We start from the raw sequence: 19,841 nt of genomic DNA on the forward strand, positions 1-19,841 counted from the left end.
CATCTTTATAGGACTGTTTGCCGATACTTAAATTATAGAATACACACACACACACACACACACACACACACACACACCCCAAGTTCTAAGGCTTTGTACTCAGTTCCTTCTTGACATCTTTCTCTCTTGGGAATCAAGTAGAATTATTAGCAGAATAACCTGGGAAAAAATACACACAGATGATCACAGGGCAACCCCCATCCACTCAGGCAGAGATAAGGGTGTAAGGGAAAAAAAATGACATGTACTGAATTCCAAGTTCTCTAGCTGGGGCTTTATATGTGGTATCTCACTTAAGTTTCCTGAATTGTTGTTGAAGAAGTTGTTATTGTCTGAATTGATATTTGGAGTTTATAATTTAAAATTTTTAATTTTAATTATGAAAAGAACTGTTCTCTACATTTTATTCATCCTCTTCTTGTCCTGGTTAATTAGTTTCTCTCCTGGTTAATTAGCTTAAGATACACTCTGCAAAAGTCGTCTATTAAAGCATACATTACCTGGGTCAGATAAGCCACTACAATGCACTGAAACTTTGGCAGAAATCAAGTGGTCAGATTACGAAGCTGTTGCCTTTAGGAGAAAAAAGATAAATGGGACCCTGGGAGAAAGCTAGGTCTTATATATAGAAATCAGCAATCCTCCAGGTATGTTGGGTTTTAGCCTACATACTAAGATAGGGCATATATGCCATGTTTCATGGTGGTGGCCAGTTATGTGGTTAACACCAGTGTCGTGGTTAAGGTGTGTACCAAAATCAAGTTCCACCTGCTTTATGGTTCTGATGAGGATGAAGGGCACTGCAGTAAACATAAAACCCTTTTCTCTTTCTTTCCCATGATCCAACCAGAAGGTCCTTTGCCTTCTTTGGTTTAAGCATTCCAGTGGAGCAGTTGATAAGCAACATGTGGGCTTAAAGGCAGACATTCTACTGAAAAACAAAAGAATTGCAGTATCAGTCACCATAATCCATGCTAAAACGTGAATCTGGATTTGGATGGGAAGTTGAGCCAATCTTCAGTCAACAAAGGAGACATTGGCAGAGTTTTCCAGTTCCATTTCTCAGATCTAGAGAGAGGTATTCTCTGGAGAGTTTACTTTGTTTTTTTGTTTGTTTGTTTTAGCTTCTCCTGGGTGTTTATTTTTCCCCATAGCATAGCTTAGAAAACCTCCTCTTAACATCTTTGCCTCTTATGCCCATGTAAATGTAGTAGAGTCCCCTGTACATGTGTTCACATATAATTTCTCTGTATGTTGATTATCTCGTATCCAGAATCAAATGTATTATTTTGTACAGTGTTTCCTAAACTTCTGTGGTGAAAAGTGTTCCCTAGGGTAATTGTTAAAAACACAGATTCCCTGGGCTCTTAGAGCCCAGGCCTACTAAGAGGGGCCTGGCAAGCTGTATATTTAACATATAGATGATTCTTAGCCCTGAGAGCCCATCACTACCATATTTGCTTCTCCTGTATTTCCTGCACAAGGCTGGGCACCTGGAAACAGGTGGACATTTTTGAGTGAATAAATCTCTTACTGTAGCACCAAATCTATTTGCCAGTCTATTCCTCCAGCCTCCATCAAGTTAGTCCTCAGGGTCTGCTGACCTTAACTCTGCAAGACTCTTGGATTCTCCTCTCCTATCCATTATTCTGCTCTCCTTATTGAGGTACTCTTTATTTCTTCCCTGAAGTAATTCCATAGCTCTTTAATTCATCTCTGTGGCTTCTCCCACTATCATCTCAAACCTAAAGTTCTACCAGAGGAATCTTTAGAAAACATAGATCACTCCGTTGCTTGAAAATCTTTCAATGAACTAACTTTCTGCCTCTAAACCTGGAATGGCATCTTTAATATCCAAAACCTAGTGTTAATGGGGCCCCAAAACTTACAGAAATATAGTTTGTACTCAGAGCTCTTCAAAATCTGGCTTCAATCTAAAGTTCCAGTCTTCGTCTGCATCTACTTCAGTGACCTCCAAAACCCCTGCATAAGCCCACACCCTACTTCCTGCATTTCCCTTAATAACTAGGCCATTTGAATGTCTCTCTCTTTTGCTAACTCTGTTGCCTCTGCTTCATAGACTTGTCCTTTTCCCTCCTTCTCCTTCCCTACCCAATAAGAAAATACCATACCAGCCACAGAGTGACTCCTTCAAGTTTTTGTTAGTCTTTCTCTGGTCATTTAGCAGATCTACCTGGGCCCAGATCAGGATCCTTTTGAGTCCTGCCCTATTTCTCTCCTTTGTGGTGCTATGACATTCCTTGCAATCATGAGGTCAACTGGATGCACCAGCAGCTCTGGTGCTTGAATCATTCTGATCTGTCCTGGGACCACATGGCCAGCCAGTTCCAGGAGAGGGGACTGGTGAGTGGATTTCTCCTGCTGGTCAGTGCAGTATTTCTTTTAGAATGTCATGTCAGAATGATATGACTCTAAAGTCATACCAGGAGGAGTTTAGGACTATAGGTTACTAACAGTCCTCTGTCAGCCTTTGGCTTGAGCCATGTATGTGACCAGTGTGTTAATTCTTATCCATCTGTCTTCTCACTAGCCACAGTACCACCTTCAGTCTGCAGTAACTGAGGGTGATGAGGGTATAAATGTCATTTTCCCATGTGCCAGCATTGTTGGCATTCAGAGGAGATGTTCCATCCCTTCCACAGGGTCTATGCTCTGTGCCAGGTGGTCACAGTTATCTCCTCTGAAAACTTCCAAGATCATTGCTCTACAATGCCAATAGGTCTTTCCCAATAATATGCTGATTGATTAGTTGGTATGTTCACATCATCCTACCCCAGGTAGGTTTAAATCAGGCTGATTCAAGGATGAACTTTTCTTATGCAAATGCAACCATTCTTACTGAATCCTCTGTCCCTGGTTTACGCTCCCTGCTGGTGGAGGTAGGTGGAATGCAGACAACATTAAGAGATCACATTCAAGGAATCCAGTGTCTATAGCCTAATTAGTTCTAGAGAAAGCATGGTTGGAGGATGTGTTGTGGAATGGGTACACTATAGACTTTTGAACTGTAAACCTAACATAATCAGAAAACAAGTTATTCTTCACATTTCCGTGCATACTCTAGGCAAGACTTACATCTGTGGTTGTCATCAGTGAAGCACCAAAACAGCTTTTGAGATAATTGTTGGAAACTAGTATTTATGGGCAGCACAGTAGATAATGAGGTGATGTAAAGATTGTTATAATCAGCATTAAAAAAAATGGTACAAGGGAACTGCAGAAGCCAGATCAATATTGTTTCAATAGATATGGATTCCAAAGACACATGACATTATAAGTAATAACAGCATTGCTATATTTTTCTCATTGTGGGAGTTGCGATTTTAGTCAAAAACAGTAAACATTAAAATTAATAAAGAAAAGAAAGGAAAATGATAAGAAGTATCCTGTCCCTGAACAGGAAGAAATGGTGCTTGGACACTGAAAGATTTTCATGTACATCGATTAAACGAGAAAAAATGCCTAAGTTTTCCTCTCTACCTGTTTTTCTAAATCTTTAATAATTGGCTTTTGAATTTTGGAATACTAGTTAAACGATTAAATAGAAAGAGTTTTTTTTTTTTTGGCCTGGGGTCCCACATGCCTTAGGGACTGTTTGGTCATGTACTATGCTAAGCAATTTATGTACAGCATCTATTTTCACATTTAGAAAACTCTATATGAGTCAGTTGTTATCTTACTTCATAGAAAATAAAATCTAGAGAAGTAAAGTAATTTGCCCATTCACATGGTTAGTAAATGACTGAATGGAGGTTCTAATTCAGGAGAACCCAATTCTGATGTGTACATCAACCTTAGAAAAGTTAGAAAAGGGTGTTCCCATTGTGGCTCAGCAGATTACAAACCCAACTAGTATTCATGAGGATGTGGTTTCAATCCCTGGTCTCACTCAGTAGTTTATAGATTTGGCATTGCTGTGAGCTGTGGTATAGGCCAGCAGCTGCAGCTCCAATTCAACCCTGGCCTGGAAACGTCCATATGCCGTAGGTGTGACCCTAAAAAGAAAAAATATATATATATAAGAAAAAAGAAAGAAAAGCTAGGTCAAAGCTATCCAGCCCAAGTTGTGAGGATTATTATCATCATGATCATAATTGCTATCATTAATGAAATATTTGTGGAATATTAGCCATGTGCCAGACATTGTTCTAAGCATTGAATGTGTATTACTCATTAAATAATTTTAACAACCACATGAGGTACACATCAGTAATATTCCCGTTGTACAAATGGAGAAACTGAAGGCCCAGAGTGGTTAGGTAACATGCTCAAAGATACTCAGCTATGGTTGTTAAAGCAGAGCATCACATAAGGCTGACTCTGGAGCCCAAGCAGATCAGAACCAAAGATTCTAGTTGCATTCCTTCAACCTATATTTCTGAACTAAATTGGTGCTTAGCAGACACAAAACATTGCAAACCATAATATAGGACTGGAAATGATCTATGACTTTATTCTCTGGTCTGGTGATTCTTTCCACTTATTTTCACAGGCCTTGGTACAATATGAGGGCTTAGCACTGTCAGTGCAGTGACACCTCTGATTCTTGCAGATGCAACCTTACTGGAGAGATTTATATGAATCCAAAGGGTGGGCTTTACAGCTGGTTGTAGTGGAGTCACAGGGGCAGAGCTCCTGAGTGAGTGCCATTGAGTGAGAACACCCCAAAAAGCAATGTATTTTAATTCAAGAATATAAAAATCATTCATTCACAAGGAGGTCATATGTATGACTAAATATATGTGTATATTAATATATGTGCCTGTTCCATTTCTTTTATATTGATTTTTTTTGCTTATTTTAGTTTTTGTTTTCCATGTATGAACAGGGAATTTTATAATTGAGGGTATATATTTAGCCGTAACACAGACACAAGGAATATATCAAATGTGATAACATTTGCTGTAGATACCTTGGCTTAGATACAGATACAACACAATGCCAAATATCTGCCTCAAATCAATAACAATAGTCAATTAGCCAAGCATGTGGAGCTATTTGGAAAAATTCAGGGAACTGACTGAAAATTCCAATTTTCATTTAGATGCCTACCACCACACTCCCTATCATTTGATGTTTTTCTTTCACTATTTAAAGCAACAAATATTTTACTCTTTCAAATACTCCTAGCAATAAGATACCTACAAAAAAGCTGCAATAAAAATGGATAATAATAGCTTAGAGAGTTACAAAAGATAATTTTTATCTTTTTTGGAAAAAAACAAAAAACAAACTTATTCCAAGCAAAAATTCTGATTCATTTACCTCTATCAACTCTTTGTTTCAGATTCCACTGATCATTTACAAATAGTGGAAAACCTCTTTAGCCCTTTCTATATTTCATCCCAGGTGACTGAACTCTTCATTTCGATTTCTAAATGGGCAGATAGATGTACTGTATTGAGAACACAAAGAAACAGGTTTATAACTTGGTACGTGATGGCACCCAGGTTCAAAACAGTACTGTGAGCCTTTGTTTCTGACTCATGCAGATAAACTCCAGCATTTTCTAGTACTATAACAATGCAGAATCTGAAGAAGGGGAAAGGAAGAAAAAAAGAAAAAGATGCAAGAAAGAGAAAGAAAGAAAATGAGTTAAAACAAAGCAAAACTCTTGGGATGGTTTAGGCTGCAGGGTATTTTCCCAGAGTTCTGTCCAAGAATAATCTAGTAAAAATGTGGACAGAGAACCACCGACCCCTGCTTTCCCCCGAACATATGCAGCTCTGATCAGTCTGGTATTTCAAGAAAAACAAGGTCTTGAACCCGAGTCCTCAGACACATAACAAAGCGCACTTCACAGCTGTGATGCACAGCGACGATCGGCTCCGAGGCCTGAGTGGGTCCCAAGACAATGCCTCCTTTATCACCCAGAGGACAAATATCTAGACAGCAATATTTTCTGCTTGAATGCTTCAAGCAGCTCGCGCAACTCCTTACTGAAAGGGAAAACTGAGCTCAGAGTGTTTGCTGAGTGATTATTTTAATTTACTACTTGATGTAAATCTAAATGAACTGACACCCGGCTCAAGATGGACAGAAAACAATCATCGCAAAGGGTAGGGTGCTGCAGGAATCAAAGAGGGGTGCAGGAGAGGGGCCGATGTTACACTAGCATTTGAGGTTTAGAGCAGGTTGAGCCAACTTTCATAGCGGCAATGTAATAGATGGGGGGCAGGCTCAGCGTTCCTTTCCTTCTCTCGATTACCATAATAAATTCGGTAATTTTGTGCTGTTTATTTATCAGGCGAGGATAACAAAGGAAGTAGAGGAAGTCTGCTCTGGAGGCACCGTGACAAAGCACCAGACAGAAAGCAGTCACGTGTGGGGAGACGAACAGAGACACCACTTCTCAGGCACCTGATTATTCTTTCTCAGTATTTAGAAGCAAAAATTATCCTTAAGAAAAACAACTGCAAGCACAACACCACCAGCTACACAGATGAGAAAATGGGGTAAGATGGGGATTGAGGAAAATCAAAGGGCAACTTGACAACTAAGTTTTAATTCCTTATACAAAGCTGTCTTTCCTTCATGTCAATTACTTGTCCAAACTTAGTGGTGGGGATAAAAGATTTTTTAAAAAAGAGCTGGTTGACGCTCTCCTTCCCCCTGTCACATACGGTCCTGGTTCCTTAGCATGGAAAGTTCTTCAGATATGATGAATATTTCTGAGAAACTAGATGGCAAAATCATAGCTGTGTCTGGTTAAGATGAACATCAGGTTTCTTTGTAGTGCTTGTAAGATATTATACAAAGCATCATTTCCCTCTCTCTTTCTCTCTTTCTCTCTCTCTGTAGCTCATGAAACACTGCATTAAACATTCACAGGACCAACATATAAATTCCTATTTCCAGGTTTGTCTCTTCTGTCTGAAAAAGACTTTCCTTTTAGCCATGTCTTCCTGGCATCCCCTTCAGAAAAGTAGCAGTGTTTGCTAATGAGCATAATCCTAGTTATTTGTAGCACTGTTATAAATGGCACAGGGTATGCATATAAATCCCCATGCATGATTTTGAAAATATGTCCAATATAGGAAAAATATATCACCCCTTGTGTTCCGCAGTCACAATATGGAACCAAATTACGATTTCTGTCTTTTTTACTTTTCCTTACCAGCCAGTTTAAGAGTGATATCTTTGCATAGATCTGAACATGGGTATATTCATATTAAGCTTTAAAATATTAAACATATATTATAAACTATGTAAATATATAATATATAGTGTTTACGTCTTTATCTGTTTAGTGCATGCAACAGTGATACACGTACATCTGGGTACAGTTGAAAATTACGTATCTGAGTTACTGCTTTTCTAACTAGGAGCCCTTGAGTTCTCTGTAATGGCCTTGAACACTACCATGGGGACTGCCATATGTGCTGAGTAAGGAGAAACCAGCGGAGTGGGTCTGCCACCTGAACTTTTATCATTTTTATATGTTGAAGTTGTTGAAGTTTTGAGTAAGATTTTATTTCAGGGGAGGTAATGCAGTATTTACTTTTAAAAAGATTGTTTTTAAAGGGAAGAGAGAGTTTTCTTGAAAACCATTGCTCTAGGTTGTCCTTAAAAGACTATGTGAAAAGTAATGGAAAAAACAGTTACCGGTACAGATGCTGTCACTACGGGATGCCTAATGCCTTGTGACTTAGACACATACAAATAGCGTTTATGTTATAAAGCTAAAACATTTTCAACGTTGCCTGTTCCTTCTTTGTCAGTGACCATCTCTGTCTGTAGATGTAGGTACATACATGTAGTGTGGTTTTTACAAAAAGGTAGAATTGCTTTGAGTCCTCCATCATGTTTGTTTTAGTGCCTGTCTGATAAGTCACTTGTATATCACTTTATATACAGTATTAGCAGCTGGTAGATGAAGGGTGCACTTAGATGCTAAGCATACAGAGATGATTAGGATAAGATCCCAGAACTCAAGTCATGGGGTTAGTTTGATTGATGTTTGCTTTATTTGGAAAGCATAGTAGGGTAGGTAGCTTATGTCAGATAGATTGGGATTGGGCATGTAAGCCTTTTGTGTGTTCCAAAAATGTCACAAATGGTCCTCTGCCTCATTTATTGGGGGAATTCCATTTTAGGAATGAAATCTGAAGCACCTTGTTGTCAGTAAGTTTAAAGCCTACCTCTGTGACTGCAATACCATAACAAATTTGCCTGTGACATACATAATTACAAAATCTACCTACAAATTCTAACACACATATTAAAAAAAAGAGAGAGAGAGAGAGAGAAAGAGAGCTTAAACCTGAAAGCAGTCTTTTGCAGAAGAAATAGGGATTTTTTTCCCTGCCTTTTCAGTGCATGAGAAAGTTGACTCACAACCTGGTCTTTTAAAATACCTCTGACAGTGTCATGAAGAAGAATTATTCTCTTGACTTATAGTTTTATCTGACTGTGACTAATGGACAAGGAGTAGCAGAAAGAGAAAAGAACTGAGTTGATTGAATAATAGAGGAGAATGTATTTGACTGAATAATCAAAATAGGAATTTTCTTCTAGGTTATCATTCCTCACTCACATGAACTTGGACAAGCCCAAGCAGGGACTTTAATAGGCTTTTAAAATAACTTTTTCATAATATAGTAGACCATACAATACTGTTTAGATTATTTTATTTCCATAATAAACCCTCATTAAGTATATTTATCTAATGATATGACAGAACTGAAGGGAAAAGGAATATTAAAAAAATGTGCATGTGTTAAACATTAGCCCTTGCAGAAGATTTATAAATAAATTACAGATAATTTATAGAATCATGCCATATTTATAATTGCATGTTTAAAGCAATCTTCTTATGGTAATTGTATTGTATGGCCGACTCTAAGAAGGGGGAAATTATAAATTTATATTTCCTGAGTTTGCTGAGATGTGCTGTCTTTTATAGGTAAAATTGTATTGTGTAAAATTCAGAGTGGAAAATGAAGCTTCTATTTCAGTGTGACTCATACCCCATTACTAAATGTTCGGAAAGCTCAGCATAAAAAATTAAATGTTCACTATTTCTCAAAGAGGTCATTGCTTAAATTCCAAATTAATTTTCAAACAAGGTTGCTACAGAAGAATCAATAAACTTTGTATGACAAAGCAAAACTCTGCCCATGCCTTCAAGATAAGTGATAAACAGGTTCTCCTTTGAGAAGAATGAAGGACTTCAACTTCCCATGCAGCCTTCCAATGAGTGCTAGTTCCTTCTGAAATTATTTCAACACAAAAAATAAGATCAAGGCTGTAAAATACCCAAGGAACCAAGAAAGTCAAACCCACAGGTCCAAAATGCATCATTTGTTAAGATGTTTCTTCTTAACACTTTGATGTTAAGTGAATTAACCTGTCATTGTGGTGAGAGACTAAAACACATTCTGCTGTATACTTTAAAAAGTATAGTGTAACCTTATGGAGTAGGTGGAAGGACCTGTTAATTCGTACTTTTAGAGGAGAAAACTGATGGTTTGGAGATACTCCCAGATAAATCCATTTATTCAACAAATATTAGATTTAGTAATCATATACTCTAATCCAGGCGTGGTTCAAGGTGCTAGGAAAACATCTGTGAACAAAATAATGTCTCTGCCTTCAAGTTTACATTTTATCTTTAAAGACAGAATGGAGAATGGAAAAGGAAACCGTTTAAGGTACAGAGAAAAATAAAAAAAGTGTAGTAATGGAGAAAATAACAAGGGGCACCCTTTCAGCATATAGTCAGGGACATCCTCCCTAAGAAGAAGACATTTAACCAAGGATCTGGATGGAGTAACGAGCATGCAGAGATGTAGCCACAGAGCATTTTACACAGTGCAAGGCTCCTGAGTTGGGAAGAAAGCTGGTATGCCCTAGGATAGCAAGTTTAGCAAAAGAGAGTAAGAAAGGGAAAAAGAGATAGGGAAAGGGGTAGGAGAGGTAGGTTGCAGTTAGATCATATTGGCCTTCTAGATAAAAGTCAGAATAACAGACAGGTTATAAAAGATCATGCTATGGTAACAAAGAATCCCAAAATCTCAGAGGTTGAAGACAGCTGAGATTTCTTTCTTGCTCACACCATGTCTACCACAGTTAGATTGGAGGCTCTGCAGCATGTCAGTCTTGTCCTGACACCCAGGGGGATGCAAGGGCCACTGTCAGGAATATTGCTGGTCATAGTGGCAAGGGAAAACTCTCTGAAGGGTTTCCTATTAGCAGTTAATGTCCCAGAGTGGAAGGGACACATTGCTTCCTCAAACAACTCATTGGCCAGATCTAGTCAACATTCAGTGATGATGGAAGTAGGAAGGAGAAACATCAGTGGGCAGGAGCATAATTATTGTGCTACCAGGTGTCCAGTAAGCAGAAACCTGTACATATTTCACAAACACCATAGTAATGAATACTATGGTAAGAATGTTGGTTTTACTCTGGTGAGATGGGAAGCTATGAGAGGCTGATGAACTGTTTTTATAGGATTGCTTAGCCTTTGCATGAAGAATATAGAGTTAAGGTGGCAAGAGGAAAACAGAAAGACAATATTTAGGTTATAGCACTAATTTAGGTGAGATGTAATAATGGTCTAGGCTAGGGTGGTAGTGGTAGAAGTTGGATTGGGATGCCATATGGAGTAGAGTTATGTCTAAGTGAGTGAAAGAAGAACCTAGTGAAATATAATGGGAAGTGATAGAGTCTATGGCCAAACTGGGCAGAGTGTGTCCATAATGGCATTCAAATTTATTTCTAAGCCATTAGCATCAGCCAAATAAAACAATATTTTGCAGTTTCTTTAGCAAAATGTGCTTCCTAGTTAAATAAAACTAGTTTAAATAACAAATGAGTAAATAAAGCAAACAATTCAGTAGTCCAGGTCTGGAAGAATGTTGACACCTTGCAGGACATATAAACTTGTACTAACAAAGCACTCACTAGCTAGGTAAAAACTCAGCTTAATAAGGAAGTATCAGGCTAATTTAACATTTATTCAAAACCCATTGTATAGTTTCCACCTTAAATACATTGAATCCAACTATATGAATCTTGTGATTTTAGGATCAAAACATAGAATGCTAGGCCTTTCCACCACTGAATAGAGGTTCTTTGATCATTTGATGCACAAAATTTGGCATGTAAAGAACTTACCTGGCATGCATAAATGGTGGTTCTTGTGTGCCCTTAGATCTGGGGTGGGCCTTTCGGAGTCTACAGGTCCAGCAGGGACTCCATTTAGATGTAAGCAGCCTAGGGACCACAACCTAGGCTGAGACATCATGGCTCTGCCTGATTCTTAAAGCAAGTTACAAATTTGACCTTTACTAATCATGGAAGGAGTTCAATATAGTCTTATGATTCCTGCTACTATTCTTGGATTCTTTTACTATTTTTACTATTATTACTCAAGCTCATCAGTGAGAGAGAATGCTCTCAGGAAAGTGATCCATCAGATGACATGGTTGGTTTCGTGTTTTTTCGCCCTCTCTCTCGTTACCAAGTTCTTACAATATTTCAGACATTGTGTTAGGTTCTAGAAACATAGCATTGATCAGAAAAACAGACCCCTGTCTTCCTGTGGAACTTTCTTTCTAGTTCAGAGAAGTGGGGTTAGCAATACTTTAGTGAATAAACAATATTCACTACCCTGGCAAGAACACTTTGACTGTCATCAAACTATTCACCACAAAAAATGAGTGTCAGAAACGGTAACATTGACTATATTTGACTGAAGTTAGAAGAGATCTTTTGTTTGGATACACTCTAGGTTATCAGAAGATATCAGGTGACTCACCACAGTCTTGTTACAACACCAGTCCTCCTCTTTTGAAATTCAAGGCAAATAACATTTTGTTTCCTGGGGCTTCTGTAGATACCCCAGGGCTCTCCACACCTCTTCCCTAGGACATATACTCTCTTCACATATATGGGAGTCAACTCAGGGGCTAACTAAGCAAGTAACATAAGTAAGTGATGTGCATTTGATAAAAGTGCATATGTGTGAATGTCTTGTGTTGAACATCTGCTAGGTGCCAGAGCAGACAGAAGAGGATTTGGTATCATCTGATTGTTTCATGAAGGATTTTGGGCACGATGTTTCTCAAACTGTTTTTTTTTTTTTTTTAAGAACTGAAAATCTGGAATATTAATATAAATTTTACCACTTTAAGCCATTAGCTCATATGGGCCAAATTAAACATATCCATGAACCATATTTGAACTGTGGTTCCCCAATTTGTGGCGTCTGTCCATACCCCATAAATATTGGCACTTGTCAAATGATGAATTCCTATAGCATTCTTAATCCCAGTGAGGTTGTAAATTCCATGAAGGCAGGGTCACTTACCCTCAGCATCATCCAGCACAGTGCATCATATGGTGGGTGACTGGAAGGGGGTGTACAGTGAGCAGGGACTCAGAAACAGATAGCCTCATTTGAATCCTTGCTACCCCATTTACTAGCTGTGTGACTTTGGGCCATCTTCACAATTTATTTGTTCTGTACTTTCCTCAACTGTTCAATGGAGATGATATTAATTATATCTATCTCACAAGGTTATTTTGACAGTTAAATGAGTTCTTATTTATAAAGCACTTAAAATAATGCCTGGAACAAAGTAAGACCCATAAATATATGTCTTTTAAATGTAAGTTAAATTAACATATGTAATTAATATCTTTTTATATAGAATTGAAGGATCTACTTATATTCCATTTTCATTCAATGATAGAAACTCAATTAGAAAATGAATCATTTTTCCTTATTTAGATAAAGAGTCAAAGGTATAAATATGTGACCCAAAGTATTTCGGAAAGTATAAAACCTGACCATAAACTCCTAGGAGTTCCCATTGTGGCTCAGTGGAAACAAACCTGACTAGTATCCTTGAGGATGTGGATTCGATCCCTGGCCCCACTCAGTGGGTTAAGGATCTGGCATTGCTGTGAACTGCAGGGTAGGTTGCATATGTGGATCGGATCTGGCTGGCATTGCTGGGGCTGTGGCATAGTCCGGGAGCTGCAGCTCCAGTTCAACCCCTAGCCTGGGAACTTCCATATGCTGCAGGTATGACCATAAAAAGAAAAAAAAAATTCTGAAAGAAAACTAACAAAGTTACATGAAATATATTTTGCTTTTTAATATGAAGCCACAGGTGTGAATGCTTCTAAACAGCTGATGAACATCTGGGCCACTTAGTTCAGTGGTTTTTAAGGTTTTCCATTATTTATTCGTTATGTGCTAACCCATTAAACCATTTAGTGATTCCTCATAAATTAAAACAAACTGATTAATTGCCTCGTGTTCTAATAAAATATATATTTTATTACAGAGGATTTTTATGCTCTTTTCCACATTTGAGTCAGCCTAGTATACAGGCTAGATGTAGATTTTCTGCATTTAGATAACTGGATACTGAGGTATAATTTAAGATGTGCTTCATATTATAAACAATGCTTTCTATTTGTTTCTATTACTTACAGAAGATTTATTTTCACCAATAGCGAAATAAGAAAAATGAATGCTTTTGCACTCTGGCACAGTGCTCAAGAAGAACTATAGTAGTAGATATTTAACTCTCACAATATTCCCATTTTTTTTCAATTTTACCACTGAGGAAACTAAGATTTAGAAATGTTAGATAATGGAAAAGCTGACCAATTTCACAAAACTAAGAAATCCCACAAATGGGATTTGAATCCTCCTGGGTATGGCCAAAAGGGAAATGTTTGGGAACCTGTTTAACTCCATAAATTGTAGTTTTGGATTAATATAGGTAAATAGAGGGCAACATCAAGCCTCAGTGCAATCAATCAGAAATATTTACATTGAGTATATAGTATATGCCAGGTGCTATTTCATTCTCTGACTCTTTTGTTATCTGTTTCTATGCGGTTGAAGTTAAGAGTGTTTTTTATCTGTAACACACATGGAGCATTACTTCTACATAGAAGGCAGTGGTTCTCAAAGTGTGGTCCCTGAACTAGCAGCATCAGCAGTGTCTGTGAAATTGGTGGGAATGCAGATTCTGGGCTCTATTCCAAACCTGCCGAATTGGAACCTCTGGGGTTGGGGCCCAGGAATCTGCATTTTAACAGGCCCCGAGGAGGATTCTGATGCAGGCTTAAGTTTGAGAACTTCCGATAGAGTGCCAGAGAGCCCCAGCTAAGAATGATAGAGGTTTGCAAAGAAATAGAAGGATCCCCCCACATAAGGCCTTTAAAGTATTAGGTGTAACTTCCATAGAGACCTGGACATCAGCAAACAACCTGCAAACTTAGAGAAATGAGAAAATTATGAAAAGAGACCTGATTATCTGAGAGTGAGTGGTTTTCCCTGGTGATATCACAGAGGTAAATAGTGTCTTACCAAAGTGGCAACCCTACCAGGGGCATTATTTGATTTTTCTTCAGAAAGCTTCTGGTTATGGGCATGCCACCTAAAGTGCAATCCCATCCTAATCTGAAAAGCATATATCCCCTGTCCCTTACCAGCCACCCTTCCCCAACTCACAAAGTAGTCATCTCTGAAAGCTATCACCCAGTCAGCCAAGTCTACCTGTGTAGTAGCTGCTTCAATGTATTCTTCTCTGCCTTGACTTCTCCTTTCCCTCCTGCCCTTCCTGAACCGTGGGGCTGAAACTATCAGAAACCATTCAGAATTATACTTTAGCAATCACTTCTAGTTTTTCAAAGCAGTCACCAGGTCTCTGAGCCTCTGATGTCTTGTCTGCTGAATGGATGGGTTTCCTCCCTGATCTCTTCCACATCTAAATTTGTCTGTTACCAAGGATCTGTGACAGCAGACAAACAGTGAGCTTCTGTGAACTGGGGGACTCTGGCTGATGTGATCAGTTTAGCCACTGACTTGACTAATGGCAAAAACCAAGGGTAGATAGGCCTCCAGTGAGCCTGCTATGTCCATGATCTAAGCTATAAACCAGATTCATTCCAAATATTTTCATGGTCACTGGGCTTCGGACAATCATTCCAAGAAGGGACAAAAGGGAAGAGCAAGAGAACATGAGATTGCTTTTTATTTGTCCATATTCTTACTTTGTACTTCCATGGTTTTATTTATATTCCAAACACAAAGAACGTCGTTTATTTGTATGTTTGGGGCAGACAGCTAGTTTTAAAAAATTAATCGCATCTTTTCTAGAGGAAGCAAGATGGTCAAGATGAACCACAGTGGCGCCTTGCAGCCTTAAGATGCCCGTTTTTAAAGCTTTATTTGGAATGTGGTGCATGATAATTGACAGACTTGACAAGCATTCTGGTTTCATGGGCTGCATGTCAGGATTCCTGCCCTATATTTCCATATCACCGAGCACTGCCAGTGTGTCCTTGAACTAATTTAAAATCTCCCTGGGTTTCAGGTTCCCCATCTTCATTGAAGGCCCCACATCATTTGCCTTGCACTTGAGAGATGTTCCTAAGAATGCGGTACACTGTCCTACTGCCTTGAGAGATTTCTTATCTCTTTATCCACAGTGTTGATACCTATTTGCTTATCGTTTAAGAGAGAGCAGCTCACATTGTATATCTCATCCCCCAAAATAACATGTGAATTGCATCAATCGGTGAAAAAAATTGACAACTAGTTGTTTTAGTGCCTGAAAGCCAGTTCCAGTTGATTCTTTTTTCAGTTTTTCCAACTTTCTTCTTTTCATACACTATAGGTAAGAAAACAGATTAAATTTGCTTAGGACTTTTTAAGGCCAGTATTTAAGGCTTTGAGGTTCTCTCTTGCCTCCCAAATTCTGTGAGTTTTAATTAATTCCCTGAAGGGGAGGAATGTACAGAATATCTGATAGTATTAGAGTCCAGTACCTCCAACAGATTTGTTGGATAAAGAATACCTTTAAAAATGACGTGTATTTTTAAAACAGAAATCCATTTAAAGTACTGCAGTAAGACAGAACAAAAGGCTCATCTTGCTATAAGTATAAAGAAGCAAAATGTAATTGATAAAGATAATCTGATGGTTCCAGGTTATTTTAAATAGTTATTAAAAAGAAAATATCTGAATTCAAAAGAGGTTCATTTTTTTTTTTTTTTTTCCCGCTCAGAGATTTGGAAAGAAACATCCCCTATTTGTAATCTTGTCCATATTAATTTTTACCACCGTGGTCAAAGAGCCCCACCAGGCTGAAAGTTGTGAAGAATTTTCTTTCTTTATTTGGATTGATCATAGAGGAATTAGCTCCCTCGGTGAGGCAATGTGAAAAGAAGCTAGTTTGGGGAAATAAGCAACATTCACAGGAAAGAGGAAGTTTGAAGCAAACATATGGCTGAAATGCTCTAGTCGATTTCAGATCAAGCTGAGAGACTTGAGATCCTTTGGTTCAGGGATCCAGTTCACTGCACATTCCTACTGTGCCTGACTACTAATTGCATCCTATGTTTGTCAATCAAATATTTGCAATTAACAAAAATATTCCCTTAAGAGACATATAACACTGCTGGCAAAGGATCTGGTGCTTTGCTAAGTAGAACTAGCTGCACACAGAAAATTAAAAAAAAAAAAATATATATATGGTATTAAAAATATTCTGTTGCTGATGACACCACTAGACACTCCCAGTCAAAACATTAACAAGCAGAATAGGTGGCATGGGGGCTTTTCAAAGGGATTTTGTTCAAAGAACAGAAACTTTGATCTCTGTGTCTCTGACCCCTCCTCCACCTCTGATTCTTCCATCTACAAGTGCGTATAGTGGTTTAATTTAACTCTGTGCATAATTTGCCTAAGGATAAAAGTTGATCCAGATTTTTTTAACTCCAGTTTTACAAATGCTCTACTTTCTCGCTCCCCCCTCCTCCCCACACACAGATTTCAAGAGGGAAGGCTGGAGAGGAAGGTGACTGGAATATTAAGAACTGTGTGATATTCGAGGAAACACTAATTTGTAAATTGGTAGAAATGCCAGTAATTTGTTGGGAATTGAAGACCTTCTGTATTCAAGAGTGAAGCTTGGCAGCTGTGCACTGTTGTTTTATAAATCAATATTACATCTGAAGGTGCTGTTTGAATGTTTGTGTCATTGGGGCTTGTCTCCAGCATAGTTCTGTGATAAGAAATGTTCAAACAAAACAAACACAGTCCCTTCCCGGTCCTTTAGGATAAAGTCCAAACATAATTCCACAACAGGGATATAACATTCAAATCAACTAAAGAACTTCTGTAATTATATAAAACCCCTCAACCACAGAAATGCGATTGAATTGGAGATGCTTTGCAGAATTCCCCAATACAAGACCATGTGGCTGTCAGATTAACAAAAGTCAAGAGGAGGTGAGACAATGCTCACCACTGCAAAAGGAGCTTCATGCATAATGAACGGAATATGCATGCCTGTTTAGGAAATTAAGGTGAATCCAAGGTGACTTAAGGTCACATGAGGAGTCACAACGGTCACTAACTGGAAAAGTGAGCATTAAAAATTAGTCATTTGGTTTAAATAAATTCATCTCAATCTTTATTAGGTACCATATAGGCTTAATCAAAAATAATTGCTTGAGTGAATTTTTCGGTGTCATCTGGTTATTATCGGGCTCTGAGCTTCTGTGATTCTGTGGTGTGATTCTGGTTGCTGCCGGAGAGTTCAAGCTGAGCTGCTTTTTGATTGTTGTCAATTCTCCCTACCGTTTAAATACAGCCCACTTGCACAGTTAACGACTGGGGTGAGCCATGGAGAGGGGGGGTGTTTAGAACAAATAGATTAATTCATTTTTATAGATAAAACCTGATACATGATCAGCAGGGGGAAAATGACATGTTATTGTCATCTTACTTACCCAAGAACTATCAGTCTCATTCAGACTATGGAGAAAACAGGCCATACCAGGGATTCTAAAAGACCAGAACCAAATAAATAAATAAATAAGACCAGAAGCAAACCACGGATGGAGCTGAATGCCTCAACTGTTCTGGTCCAGTGGTTTCCAAACTTTTCTTTTTATCACATCTGCCATCAGTAAAATATTTTTGAGTATACGCTTCCAATATGTCTACAACCAAATGACTAATTTGCGAAACACCCTTGGTTTGAGAGAGAGATGGAAGGTGATGCAGATGAGTGTGTGTGAAAAATCCTAGGGGAATCTTAGTGGTGGGGAAAGAAAGGAAAAATAACTTGACTTGGGCAGAGAACCCTGGCTCTGCCATTTGCGAATTGTGCAACTTTGAAGCTCAAGTTTGAGGGACTAGGTAGAATTCACTGTGTCCTTTAACTCAACAACTTTTCTGTAAAATAGGGATAATAAAGCCTAGTTTTCAGTCATTTGAGCATCAAGAATAATTTATATAAAGCAGTGCACGAGTGTTTTGTAGCAGTTGCTCAATAAACAGTGGTCACTACTACTATAATAGAGCTGGAGGAGATGACAAATTTTAGGCTTTGCCAAGAATATCCATTCTGTCTTCAAGTGAAAAGAATAATAATTTTGGTAATCAGGAGAACATTTTTCTTTTAGAATTTAAAGTCTTCTCATTGCAATTGTCATATTTAATCCTCACAATGAATTTGAAAGATAGCCAGGACAACTGTAAGCGCCCCCATTTTAAAGGTCTAGAATGCTTGATGAATCATGGTCCTATAGCAGTGAATCTGGGAATTGAACTCAGGACTCCTGATTTCTGGACCAGAGGTGGGGAGGAAGCAGACATATTTGGTACATACTACTTTTTATCAAATAATACAACCAAATAGCTGTGTGTTTATATATACACATATATATGTATATACACAGACACACATATATTGATTTAAAGAATTTTTTTCATCTTTGCAATTGGCTCTGTTTAGTCCAGCCTTTCCTCTATCTCTCTTCTCTCCATCATCTGGCAAATTCTTTGATAAAATAATTACTAGCACAACATGATGAATTGAAGAAATGGATAAAGCATCTGTTACATGTGTTCTCACTAAAACTTTGCTTTGGCTGTTATTTTGAGACATAATAAGCAGTAAATATCTCTATCTTTCATTAAACATGTTTTTGTTTCCTTTCCATCAACTTAAAAGTTGAATGATGGTTACCAAAAAAAATAAAAAAGAATTAAATTTTAAAAGGGGAAGGGGAAAAAAACCCAAAGACATAAAATCAAACTAAAAGCAAGTTTCACATCTACCAAACGCCACCTTTAGCTCTCCTATCTAACAAATTATGCTGCAAAAAATGCAGGGCATTTAAGAAATATTGACTGATATCCTTGCTGTTTCCAGACAGGACAGAAAGACTGCTGTATGTTGTCTTGATTCTGGTGTCTGCACTGGGTTGAATAGTGTTCCCCAAAACTCATGTCCACTAGAACCTCAGAATATGACCTTGTTTGGAAATAGGGTCTTTGTAGGTATAATTAGTTAACGTGAGATATTCTGGATCAGAGTGTGCCCTAAGTGCAATATGACTGGTGTCCTTATAAGAAGAGGAGAGAACACCCAGATCCAGAGACACACACAGAGAATACAACCATGTGAAGATGGAGGTGGGAATGATGTAGATACAAGACAAGGAATGCTAAGGGTTTCCAGCAACTATGAGAAGCTAGAAAATGCAAAAAAGCGTTCTTCCCTAGAGACTTTGGAGGAAGCTATTCCTGCTTACCCCTTGATTTAGGACTTCTGGCCCCTAGAACTCTGAGATAATAAACTTTTGTTGTTTTAGCCATTTAGTTTGTCATAATCTGTTACTACAGACCCAAGTAACTTATGTGCTTAACTGTACTATATTAAAGTTGTTGAAATAAATCATGAGTACTAGCTTTGTGTCTCTTCTTAGTGGTTATATTCATTCCTTAAGAAAACTGTCCCCATGCAGTTTGATAAGAACCATATTAGCATGCA

At 38.1% G+C, this 19,841-nt stretch overlaps 1 protein-coding gene across 3 annotated transcripts in view; it reads left to right on the plus strand.

The window, feature by feature from the left end:
* The window catches only part of LOC110260011 (uncharacterized), an 87,045-nt gene that overhangs the window by 13,940 nt on the left and 53,264 nt on the right, over positions 1–19,841 (plus strand). For 2 of the 3 annotated variants that reach the window (XR_002342711.2, XM_085019193.1), the window contains 2 exons: positions 6,269–6,476; positions 16,826–19,745. Coding sequence is in view for 1 of the 3 variants with exons in the window: in XM_085019193.1 (XP_084875319.1) it covers positions 6,269–6,476; positions 16,826–16,880 (263 nt within the window). In the remaining 2 variants the exon portion in view is untranslated. Of the gene's footprint in view, positions 1–6,268; positions 6,477–16,825; positions 19,746–19,841 lie in introns of those variants that run through there. The other variant, XR_014841895.1, reaches the window with a different exon arrangement.

This window comes from Sus scrofa, chromosome 3 (assembly GCF_054392235.1).
Source record: "Sus scrofa isolate SSC_HxYL_T2T_F1_AM1 chromosome 3, Sscrofa_HxYL_maternal_Yorkshire_Landrace_v2.0, whole genome shotgun sequence".
Taxonomy (NCBI): Eukaryota; Metazoa; Chordata; class Mammalia; order Artiodactyla; family Suidae; genus Sus; species Sus scrofa.